This window comes from Oncorhynchus mykiss, chromosome 5, assembly GCF_013265735.2.
Source record: "Oncorhynchus mykiss isolate Arlee chromosome 5, USDA_OmykA_1.1, whole genome shotgun sequence".
NCBI classification, from domain to species: Eukaryota; Metazoa; Chordata; class Actinopteri; order Salmoniformes; family Salmonidae; genus Oncorhynchus; species Oncorhynchus mykiss.
Window position 1 is genome coordinate 38,204,083 of NC_048569.1, and position 21,128 is coordinate 38,225,210.

Sequence of the window (21,128 nt, forward strand, 5' to 3'; positions counted from 1 at the left end):
CCCAAGAACACAGTGGCCTCCATCATTCTTAAATGGAAGAAGTTTGGAACCACCAAGACTCTTCCTAGAGCTGACTGTCCGGCCAAACTGAGCAATCGGGGGAGAAGGGCCTTGGTCAGGGAGGTGATCACTCTGGCAGAGCTCCTCTGTGGAGATGGGAGAACCTTCCAGAAGAACAACCATCTCTGCAGCACTCCACCATCAGGCCTTTACGGTGAAGTGGTGGTGGCAGCATCATGCTGTGGGGATGTTTTTCAGCAGCAGGGACTGGGAGACTAGTCAGGATCGATGGAAAGATGAACGGAGCAAAGCACAGAGAGATCCTTGATGAAAACCTGCTCCAGAGCGCTCAGGACCTCAAATTGTGGTGAAGCTTTACCTTTCAACAGGACAACCACCCTAAGAACACCGCCAAGACAACGCAGGAGTGGCTTCTGGACAGGTCTCTGAATGTCCTTGAGTTGCCCAGCCAGAGCCCGGACTTGAACCTGGTCGAACCTCTCCGGAGAGACCTGAAAATAGCTGTGCAGAGACGCTCCAGATCCAACCTGACAGAGCTTGAGAGGATCTGCAGAGAAGAATGGGAGAAACTCACCAAATACAGGTGTGCCAAGTTTATAGCGTCATAACCAAAATGACTTGAGGCTATAATCGCTTCCAAAGGGGCCCAAAGGGGCTTCAACAAAGTACTGAGTAAAGGGTCTGAATACTTATGTAAATGTGATATTTCAGTTTTTTTTTAAATAAAAAAACATTTTTGCTTTGTCATTATGGGGTATTGTGTGCAGATGGATGAGGGGGAAAAACGATTTAATCAATATTCGAATGAGGCTTTAATGTCACAAAATGTGGAAAAAGTCAAGGGGTCTGAATACTTTCCGAATGCACTGTACATGCCTGTCCCCTTGAAAAGCATGTTAATATACTACTATAATATACTCATGAATGGTGATGCTTTTCCCCACCCTATATTAATCTCTCCCCTCACTTTCCCCTTTCCCAATCATCTCTAACTATCACCCCTCATCTCTCCTCAGACCTCCAGTCTCTGTCGGAGGGGCTGGGGTTGACCCTCTGTCCAGCTCCAGCCTGTCTGTACGGGATGTCCTGAGACAGCGCTACTCGGTGACCTGGCACCCACGGCTGCCCTACCTCATTGTGTCTGATGGCTACATGGCCACAGTGCTGCGGGTCCCTGAGCAGCCCTCCCCCGCCACCCTCCTCAGGGCTCTGCTGCACGACACCAGCCAGGGCCTGGAGAGTGCCAGCCGGGCACTGGGGCGAACACAGGTGAGGGGTCAGGAGAGGGTAGGGAGTTGAATGTAATTGGCTCCAGTGCATTTCATTGTTTTGCTCTTGTGTAGTTGCTGAAATGCTCAATACTAATTCGGTCAATAGCTAAGATCAACGGGCCCGTATATTTCTCTTGTTGTTTGCTCTTTTTTTCTGCTGTCTACCTTCTCTTTTCCCAGCCCCATGCCAGGGCGTGGCTGGAGTCCATATCCTGTCTGAATCCTAGTAGCAGTCTGCAGGAGCTGAGAGCCAGGCCCACACCTGTACCTACCCCAACAGCCACAGCTACATCCACCCTGCCCCTCTTCCTGCAGGACCAGGGAGACCTGGGGGACACCAGGGAGCTGATCCAGAGAGTTCAGGTCTGTCCATCAGCTGATTCTCTCACACACACACACACACTCGATGTTCTCTTCTCTTTGTCATAGTAAATGTTAATTTGTGTGTTTCCTTAGGCTTTGTTTGAGGATGACTCTGATCTTGAAGGACCGCCCGCTGGTTCACATGTGGAGGACCACGGTCGGCTGGAGTTTGCCTCCATGTTCGACACCCTCCATGCCCTCTCAGACACCCTGGCTGATCTTGACCCCAGTTCTCACCCTGACCCTGATGCTAGCTCTGCAGACTCAGAGAGGAGTCCCCCAGCCCTCCCTCCTGAGCTCCGGGGGGTCCACGGCAGCTTGCTGACAGCTTGGGCTCTGGGTGTGTCATTAGGTGGCGTTATGGAGCAGAGAGAGCGTCTGCTGAAGTACACAGTCCGCTGTGCGGTCCGCTTCGCTGCTCTCCTCCGTCTAATTTCCATCCCCAGCTCCCACACGGGAAAGAGAAAGAACAGCACCATTCCCTTCTCCTCCCGCCTCCTCCACCTCCTCAGAACCCTTCTCTCTTTCCTCCCCTGGGGTGCCCCTCACACAGGGGGGAGGAGTTGCCTGGGTTTGGTTGTGGAGCTAACTCAACAGCTAGTGGGCCTGCTCCTCTCCTCGCCCCCTGACCTCTCTCAGACTGGCCAGGCTAGCTCTGAGCCCTCCTCCCAGACCCTGTCCACAGCTCTGCTCCTCCTGCAGCTGACCTCCCACAGTATGGACCACACCTACAGCCTCCAGCAGAAATGTGCCCACACAGATGTCTACTGTGTGCTATTCCTGCAGGAGGAGGGAAGAGGGCCATCACAACAGGATCTGCCTCTCCCCCAGTGGCCCTCTAGCAGGTAGAGTCAATCTCTTGTGCATGTGTGTATTCATGAGAGTGGGCGTGTGATTGATTTTTAACGTAGTGTCATTTTTGGCTCTTTAGTCTGATCTCTCTCTCATATCCCTCGGACATTATGACTCGGCAGATTGCGGGGAGCGTGGCGTGCAGTGTACAGGCACACCCTGCAGTACTGGGAGGAGCTTAAGTACCGTAGGAGCGGTACGGACTGGGAGGAGGAGCAGGGCCGTGTGTCTGTCATCCTGTCCCAGATCCAGACAGCTCTACAGGGGATTGGAGAAAGGCTGGAGGAAGGGCCCACTCTGCTGAGCTACACAGGTAGGATGAACGGGAGCCTGTGTGAGCACTATAAAGTTGGGGGTTGTCTGGTTTCTGTACATTGAAGTGGTTCTGTATATAAGGGAAGACTCAAATGTGCAACCTTGTTTTGGGTCCCCAGGGGAACAGCACTTCCTGTTTGGTTCCTACTCAGAGAGTGCTCAGACTTGGAGAGCTGAGCTGTGGGCAGAGAGAGAGAGAGGTGAGAAGGATAGTTTAGTTGATATGTGTGGTTTTGGGGGACAGTTTGAATCTAAAGGTGTCACCTCCTGTTCCCCAGATGGGCCTCGGAGTGCGTTCTTGGAGACACGTCTGTTGCTGTCCCTGCTGTATGGACTGCTGTTCCAGTACCGTCTGAAAGAGGCCCAGGGGCTTGGGGACCACATGGCCCGTCTGCTACTCCATCAGGCTGGACCACATGGGGACGATAGTGCCCACAACACTGGTGTGTATGGATCTTGGTCAATCCAGGTTCATTGGAAGAGATTACCCCCCAAAATCATACTTTTGGCTTTACATAGCGCTAAAATGCAAAACTCATACAAATTGGCTCAATGTCATGCCAAGAGACTGTATCTGTATCAGTTTTAAAAGTCATGTATTGTTGCTTGTTGACATTGACTTTATTTATCTGTTGGTTGTAGAGGAGGCTCTTCCTGGCTCCTGGCTGCCTGGAGAGGTCCACAGGGAGGCAGCCTGTGCTGTAGTACAGACTCTGGGAAGGTTCATGGCCTCATATTTCACCAACCAGCCCCTTCTCATCCTGCCCCCTCACAGTGTGGATGTACTGCCTCCCTTACACCTCCCCCATGGTAAAAACTTCTCCATCAAAACACATACACACACACACATTATTGGTCCATACAGGCCAGTGTGTTGGACAGTGTGTTTATTCCTATGTCTATGTCTCTCTCCAGCCCCAGGTGTAGGGCGCCTGGTGCCCCTGTGCCAGGAGGGTGTGGCGGGGGCGGTGCGGGGTCAGCAGCTGTCAGAGGTGTGGACGGTGGGCTATGCCCTGGACTTGCTGCTACAGGGGGGGCTGCTGCCGGAGGCCACCTGGCTGGCTCATCGTCTGGGGGACTGGAAGACTGCAGTCTCCCTGGGCCTGGCCTACACCACCTACTCCACAGAGCACTGCGACTTCACCGGGTCAGTATGTGTTTGTCTGTACGTGTTAGAGCTGCCAGCTCATCAATTCCCCACTGAGACGTGTATGTGGATTGTGATGATTAAGTCAATGAGCTTTTGTGAGTTTCTGATGGTTGTCTGTTGCCACCTCAGGCTCAGATGGCGAGAACTACATCTCCCAGCATCCCTTGAGCCTGTGAGCCTCTTTCAAGGTCAGCTGGAGTCTCTACTGGGCAGGAAGGCCAGGTCAGAGGAGACCCAAGGAGACGAGGAGAGCTACAAGAGCTTCACAGGTGTGTTGTGCCCGACGGGGGACCTCTGCTCCTCCATTCTACAGTACAGTTTGCCTCCACATCTCTGTCTCTATCGCTCATATGCACTTTTCTATTTTCCTCGCCTTTAACATTCTCATCTCTCTCTCTCTCTCTTTCAGACTCTCTGGAAGGTGAGGACGTGGAGTTGTTGCAGGGTTCCGTGCAGGAGATCCTGAAGGCATCAGTCATGGCTGGTGTAGATGTGTTGTCCCAGCCCCTGGGGGCTCTACTGGACTCAGCCAAAGACCTGTCCTCCTGCCTTCCTGCTCTGGTGCCTATGGGCCTGTACCTGCCTGCGCCTCCACTCTACTGCCCTCAGCCTGCACCCAACACACAGGTACTACAGAGCACAGCGTTTCCCCGGGAATGTTGTAACAAGATGGTGCTGCTGAGTAAGGCCGGGGGGATGCCCAGAGCCTTTGGACTCAGAGATGTTAACTGCCATTTCCTGTGCCTCTCTTACATTCTTTGGGGAGAACCCTGGAGTACAACCACACCCAATTAGAAGGGAGGGGGCCTGAGACAATGTTCCACCACTATTCCAAACTTAAAATATAGAAATATCTAGAAATGGAACCGTTAGAATAACACCTATCTATATATTTTGTATGTCATTAGGATCCCCATGTAGCTGTTGCAAAAGCAGCAGCTACTCTTCCTGGGGACCACACAAAACATGAAACAATACAGAATGACATAGTACAGAACATCATTACACAAGAACAGCTCAAGGACAGAACTACACACATATATTCATACACACAAACTATCTAGGTCAAATAGGGGAGAGGTGCTGTGAGGTGTTGCTTTATCTGTTTTTTGAAACCAGGTTTGCTGTTTATTTGAGAAACATGAGATGGAAGGATGTTCCATGCAATAATGTCTCTATATAATACCGTACTTTGTTGAATTTGTTTTGTATTTGGTGACTGTGAATAGATGTCTGATGGAATAAGTGTGTGTGTCAGAGCTGTGTGTAAGTTGACTATGCAAACAACTTGGGATTTAACACATTAATGTTTCTTATAAAAATAAGTGATGCAGTCAGTCTCTCCTCAACTCTTAGCCAAGAGAGACCGGCATGCATAGTATTTATATCAGCCCTCTGATTACAATTAAGAGTAAAACGTGCCGCTCTGTTCTGGGCCAGCTGCAGCTTAACTAGGTCTTTCCTTGCAGCACTGGACCACACGACTGGACAATAATCACGATTAGACAAAACTAGAGCCTGCAGGACTTGCTTTATTACGGACAGACCTCTCCCCATCTTTACAACCATTGAATCTATATGTTTTGAACATGACAGTTTACAATCTAAGGTAACGCCAAGTAATTTAGTCTCCTCAACTTGTTCAACAGCCACATCATTCATTACCAGATTCAGCTGAGGTCTAGAACTTAGGGAATGATTTGTACCAAATACAATGCTCTTAGTTTTAGAGATGTTTAGGACCAGTTTATTACTGGCCACCCATTCCAAAACAGACTGCAACTCTTTGTTAAGAGTTTCAGTGACTTTATTGGCTGTGGTTGCTGATGCATACATGATTGAATCATCAGCATACATGGACACACATGCTTTGTTTAATGCCAGTGGTAGGTCATTGGTAAAAATCGAAAATAGTAGAGGGCCTAGAGAGCTGCCCTGCGGTACACCACACTTTACATGTTTGACATTAGAGGAGCTTCCATTAAATAAAACCCTTTGACTTCTATTAGATAGATAGCTCTGAATCCACGATATGGCAGAGGTTGAAAAGTCATAACCTGTTGTTGAAAAAACTTGTGTTATGGTCAATAATATCAAAGGCTGCACTGAAATCTAACAGTACAGCTCCCACAGTCTTCTTCTTCTTAATTTCTTTCAACCAATCATCAGTCATTTGTGTCAGTGCAGTACGTGTTGAGTGCCATTCTCTATAAGTAGGCCAAAAGTCTGTTGTTTAATTTGTTTACAGAGAAATAGCATTGTATTTGGTCAAGTACAATTCTTTCCAACAGTTTGCTAAGAGCTGGCAGCAAGCCTATAGGTCTGCTGTTAGAACCAGTAAAGGTCGCTTTACCACTCTTGGGTAGCGGAATTACTTTGTCTTCCCTCCAGGCCTGAGGACAAAGACTTTCCTCTAGGCTCAGATTAAAAATATGACAGATAGAGTCAGCTATCATTCTCAGTAGCTTTCCATCCAAGTTGTCAATGCCAGGAGGTTTGTCATTATTGATCGATAACAACAAAAAATCCACCTCTCCTACTAACTTTACAAAATTCAAGCTTCCAATGCTTTTCTTTCAATATATATATATTTTTTTATTTATTTTTATGCATGAATACAATTGCTCACTGTTTGTTGTTGGCATTTTCTGCCTAAGTTTGCCCACTTTGCCAATGAAATAATCATTACAATAATTGGCAACATCAAATGTTTTTGTAATGAATAAGCCAACTGATTCGATGAAAGACTGAGTTGAGTTTGTCTTTCTGCCAAAATTTCATTTAAAGTTTTCAAGTGTTTTTCCATCGTTCTTTATATCATTGATTTTGGCATAATACAGTTTCTTCTTCTTTTTGTTTAGTTTAATCACATCATTTTTCAATTTGCAGTAAGTCAACCAGTTAGATGTGCAGCCAGACTTATTAGCCACTCCTTTTGCCCCATCTCTTTCAACCATACAGTCAATGCCGTAACAGTTCTAACAGTCAGTTTCTTAACAGGTGCATGCTTACCAATATTTGGAACAAGCAATTTCATAAATGTATCAAGTGCAGCATCTTGATGCTCCTCATTAATCACACCAGACCAACAAATATTTTTAATATCATCCACATGAGTCACAGATAAATATTTTGTATGATCTCTTATACACTATTATAGGCCCAGCTTTTGGAACTTTGGCTTTCCTGGATATAGCCATTATATTGTGATCACTGCATTCAATGGGTACAGATACAGCTTTAGAACAAAGTTCTACAGTATTAGTACAAATGTGATCGATACATGTGGATGATCTTGTTCCTGTAGTGTTTGAAAACACCCTGGTTGATTGATTATTAACCTGAACCAGATTACAGGCAGCGGTTACAGTGAGAAGCTTCCTCTTGAGCAAACAGCTTGATGAAAACCAGTCAATATTCAGGTCCCCAAGAAAGTAGACCTCTCTGTTTACATCACATACACTATCATGCATTTCACACATATTATTTAGATACTGACTGTTAGCACTTGGTGGCCGATAGCAACACCCCTAAAGAAAATGATTTAGATGTGGTTGCAGGTTCACTTGGCACAACACTTCAATAACACTTGACATAAGATCTACTCTAAGCATTACAGGGATATGGCTCTGAATATATATATATATATATATATATATATACAGCAACACCTCCCCCATAAGCATTTCTCTCTTCTATATATGTTATATCCTTGTATTGCTACTGCTGTATCATCAAAGGAATTATCTAAATGAGTCTCAAATGGCTAATATATGAATGTTCTCTGATGTTAGCAAGTTATTGATTTCATGAACCTTTCTAAGGCTGCATATATAATATGGGCTATTTTCAGCCCTTTCCTGGGTAGCTTATCAGAGGTAGACATAATACTGAAAAGAGCAAACAAAGCAAGATAAAAAATTACATTCCGCAGTCCATTTATCAATTTGTGTGCATGTGTGTGTGCTGCGTGGTTGAAGCTACGAACCCATAGGTTTGGCTCTCTCATCCCCTCCAGGCTTGTGGGAGGGAGGGTGGACAATGAGCCTGTCATTGTGGATGTAAGCAATGGCCCCACACACTCTGGCAGTTTTCTGAGACTGGGATCAGTTCTTTCCTCTTCTGGCGCACAGCTTCAGGATAGTCCTCGTTGAGGAAGATATACGTTTCTCTCAAGTTCTTGGCTCTTTCCAGAACAGCTACCTTGTCCTTGAACCTCGGGAACTTGACCAACATCAGCCTGGGCCTATCACCTGGGCCTGTCACCTGGGCCTGTCATCTGGGCCTATCATCTGGGCCGGTGGTGGGTTTTCCAGTCCTGTGGGCGCGCTCCACTTAATCTTCCTGTGGTCTTCAATTACTCAGAGATCATTTCCCTCACCTTGTCCTTAGATTCTGCAATTCCGTTCCACAACCATGTTGTTCCACCTTGATTGTCCCCCGAGAGTCTGATTTATGTCATTGTTACTCAGGATCCATCAGGGGGATTTGGGCAGCTGTTGGAGGGGGCGTCCCGTCACAGGGTGTCAGGGGTCCTCCAGAGGGTGCTGCTGCTCCTGAGGTCTGCTCGCTGCTCCCGTCCAGCTGCCCAGTGGTACATCAGCCACCTGCGACGCTCCCGACATCGCCTAGACAAGGTATTTCCTCCATTTCTCCTACACAAGGTACTGAACCCTCCTATCCTGTTCTTACCCCTGTCTCCAGCCCTCTTCCCCCTGCCATCCTGTTCTTACCCCTGTCTCCAGCCCTCTTCCCCCCTGCCATCCTGTTCTTACCCCTGTCTCCAGCCCTCTGTCCCCACACCCTCTAACCCCCCTCCTATCCTCTGTCCCCACACCCTCTAACCCCCCTCCTATCCTGTTCTTACCCCTGTCTCTAGCCCTCTTCCCCCCCTCCTATCCTGTTCTTACCCCTGTCTCCAGCCCTCTGTCCCCACACCCTCTAACCTCCCCTCCTATCCTGTTCTTACCCCTGTCTCCAGCCCTCTGTCCCCACACCCTCTAACCTCCCCTCCTATCCTGTTCTTACCCCTGTCTCCAGCCCTCTGTCCCTACACCCTTTACCCTCCCCTCCTATCCTGTTCTTACCCCTGTCTCCAGCCCTCTGTCCCCACACCCTCTAACCTCCCCTCCTATCCTGTTCTTACCCCTGTCTCCAGCCCTCTGTCCCCACACCCTCTAACCTCCCCTCCTATCCTGTTCTTACCCCTGTCTCCAGCCCTCTGTCCCCACACCCTCTAACATCCCCTCCTATCCTGTTCTTACCCCTGTCTCCAGCGCTCTGTCCCCACACCCTCTAACCTCCCCTCCTGTCCTGTTTTATAGAATAGATTGTATGAATGTGCCTATCTTTTTGAGTGAAATTAAATTATTTGGAGTGTTGTGCTGAGTCTCGTGGGGACTAACTTGGTGGTCGGTCTTTAGATCCGTCAGAAGTACTCCCAGCAGCAGTGTGTGACCAAGGCCTTCCCAGAGGCTTTGATGAAGTTTGTGACCCGCAGTGGATTCTTCAGACTAGGACCCAGTGGGGATGGAACCATGGACTCTGTCACTATACAAACTATCAGTAAGAAACTTTTTTTGACTGTTTGTCACACCATTGAACTACATTCATCCATTGAAGCATGGCCTAATTCCGAGCCTTTTCCCTCCAGTCTGCTTCAGGGAGCTGTGTGGCCTGTGTTGGATGCTGAATGTCAGAGACCAGCTCTCAATGTCTTGCAGGAAGTATCAGGCTGCAAGGAACCATGGGAGAGATCCCCAGGTACCACACAAAGGCCTTTTTCCTGTGTTGCTTGGTGTATCTTCTTCTGTGTGTGTGTGTGTGTGTGTGTGTGTGTGTGTGTGTGTGTGTGTGTGTGTGTGTGTGTGTGTGTGTGAGATCCTCTATAATCAATGATCTGTTAACAACTTGTTTATGTGTGTATTTCATCCTGTAGGTCCCAGCAGATGACAGCGAGGTGACCGCAGCCTGCGAGGAGGCTCTCCACTGGGCCTGTCGTTTCCTTCCCTTCTCCCGATTCCTCAATGCTGAGGAGATCCTCCAGGACACCCTCCTCAGCTTGGTCTCTGAACTACCCCCTGTACCCCTGGTAAACCTGAGCCGGCAGTCACCTCATTCACAGGCATTCCTATTCGGTTCATTGTGTTTTTCCGCGTCCCACACAGGAGAGGTATAAAGTAGAGTGGAATCACGTCTCTTACCCCAGGCTGTTGTCTTCCTCCAGGTGGCAGAGACTCTGGTGCAGGCCTTCCCTGAGGAGGAGGAGTCAGTCAGGGTCCCTCTGAGAGAGAAGTACAACTCACTCCTGCGGAGACTGAGGCACTGCACTGTCCCAGGTAACTACTATCTACTAATGTCATTGCTCTTCACCTTTCTGCCCAGCAGAACGTAAAGAGAGTCAAAAATAATATATGTCATTTAGCAGACACTTTTATCAAAACTGACTTAGTCATGCGTTCATACGTTTTACGTCCGGGTGGTCCCGGGAATCAAACCCACTGTCTTGGCGTAAGGTAATGCTAATGTTTCTTACTAATCTTCATTCGCTCCTTGACCTTCTCTTTCTCTCTTCTAGCCTCAGGACAGAACGGTGAGAAGAGGGATGAGGAGGAGGGAGAGGAGGTGATGATGATTCTGGTGCAGGAGCGGCTCAGACAGAGGAGGAAGGACCTGAAGCGTCTGGCCAGGCACCTGGCTCCCCTGGAGCTCTACCTATGGGAGAGGGAGGAGGAGCAGGACAGGGGGGGAGGAGGGCAGGGGGCTCTAGCCCTGCTGGAGAGATTCTCCCTGGGGGCCAGTCTGAGTAACAGCACCCTGACGGACTGTGGGCGCCCCCTGGTGTACAGCGATGGAGACACGGCCGAGAACTCCGTGGCTCTCTCTCCTGACCTGCACAGCAGGCCTCCTCACAGGTAGACTCAGGCTTTCTTGATGAAATTTGTATCTGTCAGAACTATTTGTTAAGAAATCAATCATTACTTTGAAACCTTGTCCTTTTATGGCCATTGTGGCAACGTCAGGCAAGTTGATTGGACAAAAGTTTCTCTTTGGTGTAATTTGTGGTGTAAACTATTTTTGTTTTCAGCATCAGCAAGAGAGTGAGGGTGCAGGACCGAGCAGACAAGCCTGGAAGTCAAGTAGAAGTAGTTGAGGGTGGGAGCACCCAGGAGGAAGACCAGAGCTGCACGGGCCCAGCTAAGGACCCTGCCTTGGGGGAGGACAGCCCCTCTCTGACCCTGCCCGTGGTGGGGACCTGGGAGTTTGAGTTGGAGGATGCTGAGTACCTGCGCTTCCTGGAGCTCTTCCTCAGCTACGTGTTGGAGAAGGACGGTCCTGACCCAAACGCAGGCTGTGACCCTCCCCTGCTGAAGGGCTTCTGTAGCCAGCTGAGAGACAGGGAGCTGCACTCCCTCACCTTCGATGTCCTCACCACCCTCCGCCGCCGCCAGAGAGATGGGCGCCAAGCGACCAGGAGGCAGGGGGGCAGTGACGCCCCCGTGTTCAGAGCAGGACACTGCTACAAACCAGTACTCATTACCAACCCTTTGTTTCTCCACAGTGAGCCCCCTACACCCAGACCCAGCATGTCTGTCAGTGTCCTGTCCCTTCCTGGGCTCAGGACTGGCAGGCAGCAGGGGCTGTTTGGCTTCAGTCTGCAGGCCAGGTCAGCCAGCCCAGCTCCAGAACCCGCACCTCAAAGAAGCCGCCTTTGCTCGAAGTCTAGCCCCAGTCAGAGTTCTGTTCCCTGGGAGCAACCATCGGAGGGCTGGGCGTTCGGGCCCCTGTGCTCTGTGGAGGCTGTAGAACTGCAGCAGGAGCTGGAGCCCAAACTGGAGGCCCAGTTCCCAGGGTTGGGCAGGCTGCTGGAGTGGATGGTGCGCTGGGCTGATAAGAGGGTGTTGCTGGGACAACCCAGCCGGATGAAGGAGAGGGAGGCGGGCGGAGGAGAGGTAGCTGGAGGTGGGGTGGTTACTCGGGTCAAAGCCTCGGCTCCTGCGGTGCTCACGGCCCTCAGCATGTTGGAGCACAGGTACACCGCCGCCCTGCTAGGCATGGACCACTACAGCGCAAACTTACAGGTGAGTACATAGTGTTCTATGAACTGTTTATTAACCAGATATAAGATGTGCGTGGGCTGTGTGCCATGAGTGATGAGAACCACCAGACTTGGCATAGACCAGAATTCTCTGACAGGTTTCCTTTCTTCTCATTATCTCAAATCAAATGTTATTGGTCACATACACGTGATTAGGAGATGTTATTGCGGGTGTAGCGAAATGCTTGTGCTTCTAGCTCCGACAGTGCAGTAATATCTAATAAAGTACACAACATATAAACACAAATGTAAGTAGGAATGAATTAAGACTATATACAGATATGGACGAGCGATATCAGACCGGAACGTACTAAGATACAGTAGAATAGTATAGAATACACTATATACATATGACATTTGTAATGCCAGATATGTAAACATTAAGTGACTAGTGTTCCATTCCTTAAAGTGGCCAGTGATTCCTAGTCTATGCCTATAGGCAGCAGCCTATAATGTGCTAGTGATGGCTGTTTAACAGTCTGATGGCCTTGAGATAGAAGCTGTTTTTCTTTTCTCTCGGTCCCAGCTTTGATGCACCTGTACTGACCTTGCCTTCTGGATGGTAGCGGGGTGAACAGGCAGTGGCTCAGGTGGTTGTTGTCCTTGATGATCTTTTTGGCCTTCCTGTGACATCGGGTGCTGTAGGTGTCCTGGAGGGCAGGTGGTTTGCCCCCGGTAATGTGTTGGGCAGACCGCACCACCCTCTGGAGAGCCTTGCGGTTGCGGGCGGTGCAGTTACCATACCAGGTGGTGATACAGCCCGACAGGATGCTCTCAATTGTGCATCTGTAAAAGTTTGTGAGGGTTTTAGGTGACAAGACAAATGTCTTTAGCCTCGTGAGGTTGAAGAGGCTCTGTTGCACCTTCTTCACCACACTGTCTCTGTGGGTGGTCCATTTCAGTTTGTCAGTGATGTGTACGCCAAGGAACTTGAAGCTTTCCACCTTCTCCACTGCAGTCCCGATGTGGATAGGAGGGTGCACCATCTACTGTTTCCTGAAGTCCACGATCATCTCCTTTGTTTTGTTGACGTTGAGTGAGAGGTTGTTTTCCAGGCACCACACTCCCTCACCTCCTCCCTGTATGCTGTCTCGTCATCATTGGTAATCAAGCCTACTACTGTTGTGTCATCTGCAAACTTAATGATTGAGTTGGAGGCATGTTTGGCAACGCAGTCATGGGTGAACAGGGAGTACAGGAGTGGACTGAGCACGCACCCTTGTGGAGCCCCAGTGTTGAGGATCAGCGGAGTTGAGGGGATGTTTCTTACCTTCACCACCTGGGGGTGGCCCGTCAGGAAGTCCAGGAACCAGTTGCACAAGGCGGGGTTCAGACCAAGTGCCTCGAGCTTAATGATGAGCTTGGAGGGTACTATGGTGTTGAATGCTGAGCTATAGTCGATGAACAGCATAGGTATTCCTCTTGGCCAGATGGGATAGGGCAGTGTGCAGAGTGACGGCGATTGCATCGTCTTTTGATCTATTGGGGCGGTAAGCAAATTGAAGTGGGTCTAGCTTTCTTGGGAACAGCAACAATGCTGGCCGTCTTGAAGCATGTGGGGACAGCAGACTGGGATAGGGAGAGATTGAATATGCCCGTAAACACTCTCTCCTTTCTCCCCTCCACCCCCAGGTTCCAGAGAGGCAGTGGACAGTGGCTCCAGTGTTGCAGCCTGAGGTGGGCTGGAAGCTGGAGAGGGAGAGCAGTGTGGATACAGGTTACCCTGCATCAGCTGGCACACCCATTACTCTGCCAGACCAGGATCCCCAACACTGCGAACTGTCCTAGTGAGTGTGTGTATGAGTGTTTTATCGTTTTCTTATGGCTCAGAGAGGATCTTAATATATGTCTGTTCTACAGTGGCTCACAGACTGAGGGGGTGGAACGAGTGACATCCCAAGAGACCTCACAGCTTTCTGACCCTGTGGGAGTAAACTTAAACCCTGAGAGTGGGGTGGCAGACCTCCCAGACAACAAGTGTGACCTTTCTGCTGAAAAAGGAGAGGACAGCAATGCTGACGAGGCCTTGAGGTCATCAGCCTCTCTCGCCATCCTCAACATCTCTGTCCACATCAAGAGCCTCCGTCCAACACTGAGCCCACCCGGCCAGGTGGGCACTGCCAATCACACCATGAGCGTTCCTCTATGTTGCTAGATGAAGTGTTTGGTTGGCACCTGGTCACTAAGTTTGTCTATCCTTTCTTCTCCCCAGGCATTAACGCTGGCAGATCTACGGTGCTCAGAGAGGGAAGAGAACATTGTCAGCTCTCAGTGAGTTCTGGGTGTGGGAAACATAGGGAAAAGTGATTTTTTTGTTGTTGTGGTTCTCATTTTCTATTTGACTCCAGAGCCAAACCGTGGCTGGTTGGTCGAGGTGAGTTGGTAGGCTACTGTTACCTTGGTGATAGTAAACAGAAGCTACAGTTTGGTATGACAGACCATAGAAATGGATTCTATTCATTCTATTTCTACGTGACCGACACTGTGGATTGTAACCAAAGCACAGCAGCCAGTTACTAGAGGGCTTGTTTTATGTCTCTTTGGAAAAGTCATTTCACATCATGTTTATGTTTACATGAATGTTTGTGTGTTCTAGAGAGGGGGAGGCAGAGAATCTGCTGTCTCATGGCTCCCTGAGAAGACCATCAGATATTACTGAAGAAGTGACAAGAAATATGTAAGTGAGCCCAAACAAAAACACACTGTATATTGTTTTGTATTCCTTTTAGTTCCATATAAAATATTACAGAGGTACTTTGGTTCACTACCCTTCAAATCTGCATTTGTGACATTTACCTGGTCTGTTTTCTCCTCTTCAGAACTCTGAGTGAGGGTTCAGGATCAGACGGCCCTCCTAATGCCAGCTTCCAACCCCTTCCCGGGGCAGGGCCTCAGGCTGGGGCTCAGGTAGCAGACTCTGCCCCTAACGGCGGACTGCCCCAGGGGAGCACCAATACGACCCCTGCCCCTGCCTCTGCTCCCAACCAGACCCTTCCTGCCCAGACAGACCCTGTCAGACAGCTCTTGCAGGATGAGCTATTCAGACTGGTCCAGGTGGATATACATTTGAACATCAGACAAGGCAGGGGAAAATACATAAATGTATGTATGTAGCCATGGACTATTTCACGATTGCTTCGTGTTTCTCTCTTCAGTTGCAGCAGATCAACTTCATGAGTTTGATGCAGGTGGTCGGAGCGTCGTTTGTCAACTTCCCAGTGTCACAGAACAACACACTCCCGGCCCAGTCCAATGTGCCCTATCCACACCCCAATACGCCTCTGTCCCACCCTAACACTCTCCTCCCTCACCTGAATCTGACCCCCTCCCAGAACAACATGTCCCCTATGCCTCAGACCCAGAGCTCGGTTCAGGCCCCTCTAGCCTCGGAGCCCCTGTCTGGGGGACACGGACCCACAGACCAACCCCCCATCCACGAAATGCAGCCATTGGCCGTCCACCCTGAGCCATTGAGAGATATCCAGGGGCAGACCAGGACATTGATCTCATCCTCTCATGGGTTTCAGACCACTGTGGACCCCACCTGCAGTGCCCCTCTGCTACTGCCCTTTGGTGGTAGTTCACAGGTTTCTGCTCCCTACAGCTCAGGACTGAAGCTGCTTCAGCTGCACCCTCCCCTGCTGTCCCTCCAGCGGCATGGTAAAACGGCCCCTGTACGTGAGGCCTGGGGACCCCCGTCTGAGAGGAGACCCAGCACTGCCGTGCCCCCCCACCTGAACCCCAGCCAGTATGACCCAGCCGCTCTGGGGAGGGCAGAGGAGAGATCGAGGGAGGCAGAGAGAGAGTCCACCGCGCCACCATCACACCTCAATCTGACACAGTATGCCCACTATCCCTCCAACCAGGCCCCCAGGAACACACTGCCCCCGCTCCAGAATCCAGAGACCAGGGTGGAGAGGTCCAGAGGGGCTGAGCCCCGTCACCTGCCTCCTACCCTTCCATCCCACAGACCTCCCCCTGTCCACGGACTCCCCCTCCTCCGCTTCCACCCTGACCCACGCCCCCCTACGACCTTCGCTCTCATACCACTCCCACACTCCTCCAGGCCCCTGACTGTCACCCCAGCAGCCATGGGCCACAACCCCAGACTACAGCTACTCCAGAGGGACCCAGACCCTCCTAGGATGATGCTGCCCGAAGCCACCCCTCCGGCCTGCGTGCCACATCTCATCCCTCTGGGGGAGCTGATGGGCTGGGCTGCAGGGAGACAGAGGGGGGCAGAGGCCAGACTCCAACTCCTCAGAGTGGACCCACAGGCACAGAACCCTACCCCTGCAACACCCTCCACCAGCACCATTTCCAGCAGGAGGCAGAAGAGACGAGTGGACAGGTTGAGGAGAGAGGGAGAGAAAGCAGAGGTCACATTTAGACCGGAGGACTCCATCATACTCCCGCTAGAGTGCAATGAGGACGAGCCTGCAGAGCCTGTTCTTGGGGAGGGCTATGTCTTCCCTCTTGGGACATTTGACTCCGTGCTGACTGGTCAGGGATTGGTGGACAAGGCACTGTCTACTGCAGCTGAGCTCCATGCCTTTGCCTCTACACACAAGAGGCCTCCTGAGAGCCACGATGCCTGCACCAACACAGACCCAGCTTCTCCTCACTCAGATACAGGAATTTCTGCCCAACCTACTGTCACGTCTGCTGCTTCTGGACCTGCTGCTCTCCCTCCTGAATTGTTCCTGAATCTGCGGTTCCCTAGAGACCCTCCTGTCCACGACACAGAGACATCGGGGGAGAAACGACCCGAGAGAAACACGGTGAGAGGACTATTTAATGACAGAATCGAGTGGAACGTTCAGTACACCGGTACAGATCATCTTTACTGTTTCAGGCATTTTATGAAATGCTACTTAATGGTCTTATCTCTCTCTCCCTGCCTCTCCGGATGCACAGGGTCGTCAGTTCATACATGTGATAGATCTGGAGGATGGGGCCCTGCTACAGGAGTTGCCATCGTGCCCCCGCCCTGCGGTGCGGGACCATGACGTCACCCCGTCTCAGCCCTCTCCCCCCACCTCAGCACAGCTCCACCTGCTGGCAGCCTCCGTCACCAACTCAGCCCCTTCGGAACTCACTGCAGACACCAGCACAGAGGACGACCAACCCCAAGCTCAGCCAAGTGGTCTGAGTCAATGTAATCGATTCACTCTGCTAAAACAACAGAGTTGTACGCCGTATATTGTCTCTGTCTGTAATATGTCCTGTGTCTCCTCCAGGCTTCTCTGTAGCGTCCCTCCCACCTGCCCACCCTGAGCCCAGTGGAGACCCAGTGACTCGCAGTCTGCTGCAGGAGAGGAGAGCCCCAGGCCGCTCCCTGGAGACCCATCGCGGAGCTCCATCCAGGGCCCCAGTGATCCAGGTGGCTGCCCGTCTGTCTGAGATGGACGCCCAGCTAGCTGCCTTGCAGAACATTGCAGATCACATGGAGAGAGAGTTTGCCAATACCAGACTGGTAACGTAGCTTTGGGATTTACATTTCTGCACCTCATCCTGCCTGTCTACTTGTCGGCCTGATGATTGGCAAGTCAGTGAGTCTGCTGATAGTCCGTATGTGTAATATGAAGTATTCCCTCTCTTAGCTGGTGAGCACCATTGAGACTCTGCGTCCTGCCATGGCTCCTGAAAGGGTGGAGGGAAGAACACCAGTGAACAAGACAGTGACTCTGGCCGTCTCACCAGAAGGTCAGATCCACAGTGAAGGCGTCTCCTAGCTGAATTCGGGCTAGGCGACGCGGACGCCTGTGCTCGCATACTCCTTTCAAAAATGTGCATGGAAACTAGTTGTCTCTCTTAGAATGTCAACACACGTTTCATTGAGGAACCCCGTCCGTAGTTCCCACTCCTACTCGGAGTAGTACTTTTGACCAGTCACAGAAGAAGGGGCGTGGACTTCAGCTACCGAACTTCGACTTGTGTGCTCAAACATAACCAAATGTTGCTATAATGTATGCGCTAACCGTTACGACTTGGAAGCGTGCGCCAGGCTTGACACCAGACCAAACGTCTTGTCACCAGACCAAACGTCTTGACAACAACAACAGTTCTGCCATACCCCCTCTGACTCTGTATATGTGTGTATCCTCTCCTTTTGAGCAGGGTGGCGATCACGCCTGTCCGTGCACCATGACCCTGAGCTAGCGGGACTTTGCCAGGAAGAGGAGGAGCAGGAGGAAGGACCTGATAGTGTCGTAGTCAGCTCTGCTCCTTGGGGTGTGAAACAGCCCTCCTCTCTTTCTCCTCACGCTCATGCCGTCCAGAGCACCTCGACCCTGCACCAGCCCACACCCACAGGTATAGCAGCCCTCTGCAGCAAGCATTCCCACTGTGGGAATATAGTTGTGCTCGTAAAACAATTCTTAACATGTGTCAACAGATCGCTATTAGCTTACCTTGTCATGGCATTGTTGATACATTATTGGCCATTGGATCCAATGGAAATATCTCCCTAGTAGATAATGGTGAGCCATGATGGTGTTAGTGTGATTGCACTTCTTATGAGTCCCTAGTGGTTCGGCAGGTGGTAGTGGTCTGTTGTGCCGTTTCCAGTTACCAGGCTACCATCTAATACTCCTCTTACTGGCTCACCACAGTTGTAACTTTAGTGTCTGTCTACCCGAGCACCACACATCCCTGCTTTGTGCCTCTAACCAGTCTGTCTGACCAGAGGTCTACAGTATATCAACTGGGGATCAGTCTGCGTAGAATGGCATCTCTGTCTTGTCTGCGGTTGCAGGCCTGTGGTTGTCTCCCGTCAGACCAGAACCAGAGCAGCGTGTGTGGGACATGGGTCAAGGTAAGAGCCACACACACACACTGTCACACACACCTGGCTGGGACTCGGTGCTGTTACCTAACTCTGCATACACACTTGTGCTGTAACCGATAGAGACTGCGAGTGGACACGTGTCCTTCTGCCCCTGAACAAGGCAGTTAACCCACTGTTCCTAGGCCGTCATTGAAAATAAGAATTTGTTCATTAACTGACTTGCCTAAATAAAGGTACAATTAAAAAAAAAAAAAAAAAAAAAAAATGCTACATCCCACATACAGGCACACTCACCTTGTAATGGTACACCTGGTACCTGGTACCACCTGGTAACAGCATGTCTCTGGTTTGTGCTAGTTTGTGTTTCAGGTCGACATACTTGGAAGAGACACTGGACAGCTGCACAACTCACCCCCTTGCAGCAGCATTCAGATCTGTATCATCCTATTTAGTAAACTGTATGTTGATTGTGTTCCTCTTGCAGATTTAACAGACACTATGGATGGAGCACCTGGAACGTAAGTATGTGAAAACTGATATCGGTCATCTATTTAGGAACATGTTAAAGGATCACTGTTGGTTACCCTCTGTGTGAGCATTATTCCATAGATGTGATTGTGGTTTGAACTATCACATATTATTCTCCTCCTGCCTTTCCGGTCTTCCTCAGATGGGCAGAGGAGACTCTGGGTCTCAGTGGGCTGAGTGATGTGGCAGACATCTTGACGGAGTTGGTGAGGGGGGGAGGCATCTCCCCCACGGCCCTGGGGCTGTCGCACACCCAAGCTGCCCGCCTCAACAGGTAGGAACCTGCATGGTGTACAGCTCTAAACCTACTCCTCCTCTGATTGTCACCATCTCGAGCACTTTTGACTGGCTCTCAGCAGTGATGTGTTTGTGATTGACAGCAGGCTGAACCAGCAACAGAGCGGCAGGGCGGGACAGAGGGGCATGCGAGCAGAGGAGGAGAGGCGAGAGCTGAGGGTTTGGATGAGAAGGAAACAGAGGGAGAAACTGGTCGAGTACCGCAGACAGAGGGAGGAGAAGAGGGAGAGGGAACGCAAACCCTTCTCAACCCCAGTCACACTGGTGAGAGGCTTCTGACTCGCATTTACATTCTTTGTTCTGATTATTTTTTCAGTGCCTTCATTCAGACACCATTTCTCTTCACAGAAACCAACGTCCAAAGATATAAACATCAATAAGAAAATCAAGGAAGAGAAAGACAAGTATGAGCACGAACACAGATAGATACAGACATACATACAGATATACAGACATACAGATAGATACACTACCGTTCAAAAGTTTGGGGTCACTTAGAAATGTCCTTGTTTTTGAAAGAAAAGCACTTTTCTTTGGTCAATTTTAAAATAACATCAAATTGAACAGATTGTTAATGTTGTAAATGACTATTGTAGCTGGAAACGGCAGATAAATAAAAAAAAGTTATATCTACATAGGCGTACAGAGGCCCATTATCAGCAACCATCACTCCTGTGTTCCAATGGCACGTTGTGTTAGCTAATCCAAGTTTATCATTTTAAAGGCTAATTGATCATTAGAAAACCCTTTTGCAATTATGTTAGCACAGCTGAAAACTGTTGTCCTGATTAAAAAAGCAATAAAACTGGCCTATACGGTAATGTACATGCAAGTGTTCCAAGTACTAGAGGCGTGTATGTGTATTGAAATGTTGTGTATTTGGACCTTTAGGACGGTTCTGCTGGAGCACCACAATCAGCGGGCCCGCGATGCCTGTAGTCTGATCACAGACCTCCTCACCACCCCACTGACCCTGCCCACTAACGCCAACCGTACCCTGAACCTACCCTCCACCTCCTCACGACCCTCTTCCACACGACCCCTTACAGCTCAGACTGTCGGCAGCACCCGCAGCAGCCCCAGGTACACCTCGTAGGGTATTCACATCTGGGAGGTTTTTAAGAACAATTTGGTTTCTAAGAACAGTTTTCAACAAATGTGTCTAAAACTATAATGAGAGGGATAGAGGATGATCCTTGTCGTTCTGTGACATCCCAGAGGTCGTAGTCTCTCTGTTGGGGGGAGGAGGAGGACCAGTACCAAACCCCAGACTGGGAGAGCCCGCTCCCTCTCCTCTCCAGGGGTGACACCACGTTCAGAAAGACGGCCTGCGTCATCAGGGGGGCAGGAGACACTGACTTCCAGATTGGGACTGCACAGACCAGGTTAAGGCTTCTACCATCCACTAACAATCTCTTTTGATTTTGGTGTTCTAAGAATATC

General features: G+C 50.1%; 1 protein-coding gene across 3 annotated transcripts in view; it reads left to right on the forward strand.

The window, feature by feature from the left end:
• cplane1 (ciliogenesis and planar polarity effector 1) overlaps positions 1–21,128 on the forward strand; it is a 29,654-nt gene that overhangs the window by 3,569 nt on the left and 4,957 nt on the right. For 2 of the 3 annotated variants that reach the window (XM_036977440.1, XM_036977442.1), the window contains 34 exons: positions 1,038–1,290; positions 1,473–1,655; positions 1,749–2,500; positions 2,630–2,820; positions 2,942–3,022; positions 3,101–3,265; positions 3,465–3,632; positions 3,738–3,969; positions 4,102–4,241; positions 4,382–4,599; positions 8,445–8,609; positions 9,396–9,537; positions 9,626–9,735; positions 9,911–10,063; positions 10,199–10,310; positions 10,550–10,886; positions 11,060–12,053; positions 13,703–13,857; positions 13,931–14,180; positions 14,283–14,341; positions 14,667–14,747; positions 14,890–15,124; positions 15,226–16,851; positions 16,988–17,228; positions 17,311–17,546; positions 17,674–17,776; positions 18,191–18,385; positions 18,828–18,887; positions 19,345–19,378; positions 19,531–19,662; positions 19,769–19,949; positions 20,034–20,089; positions 20,577–20,768; positions 20,904–21,070. In XM_036977440.1, the coding sequence (XP_036833335.1) occupies positions 1,038–1,290; positions 1,473–1,655; positions 1,749–2,500; positions 2,630–2,820; positions 2,942–3,022; positions 3,101–3,265; positions 3,465–3,632; positions 3,738–3,969; positions 4,102–4,241; positions 4,382–4,599; positions 8,445–8,609; positions 9,396–9,537; positions 9,626–9,735; positions 9,911–10,063; positions 10,199–10,310; positions 10,550–10,886; positions 11,060–12,053; positions 13,703–13,857; positions 13,931–14,180; positions 14,283–14,341; positions 14,667–14,747; positions 14,890–15,124; positions 15,226–16,851; positions 16,988–17,228; positions 17,311–17,546; positions 17,674–17,776; positions 18,191–18,385; positions 18,828–18,887; positions 19,345–19,378; positions 19,531–19,662; positions 19,769–19,949; positions 20,034–20,089; positions 20,577–20,768; positions 20,904–21,070 (8,399 nt within the window). The remainder of the gene's footprint in view (positions 1–1,037; positions 1,291–1,472; positions 1,656–1,748; positions 2,501–2,629; positions 2,821–2,941; positions 3,023–3,100; positions 3,266–3,464; positions 3,633–3,737; positions 3,970–4,101; positions 4,242–4,381; positions 4,600–8,444; positions 8,610–9,395; positions 9,538–9,625; positions 9,736–9,910; positions 10,064–10,198; positions 10,311–10,549; positions 10,887–11,059; positions 12,054–13,702; positions 13,858–13,930; positions 14,181–14,282; positions 14,342–14,666; positions 14,748–14,889; positions 15,125–15,225; positions 16,852–16,987; positions 17,229–17,310; positions 17,547–17,673; positions 17,777–18,190; positions 18,386–18,827; positions 18,888–19,344; positions 19,379–19,530; positions 19,663–19,768; positions 19,950–20,033; positions 20,090–20,576; positions 20,769–20,903; positions 21,071–21,128) is intronic. The other variant, XM_036977441.1, reaches the window with a different exon arrangement.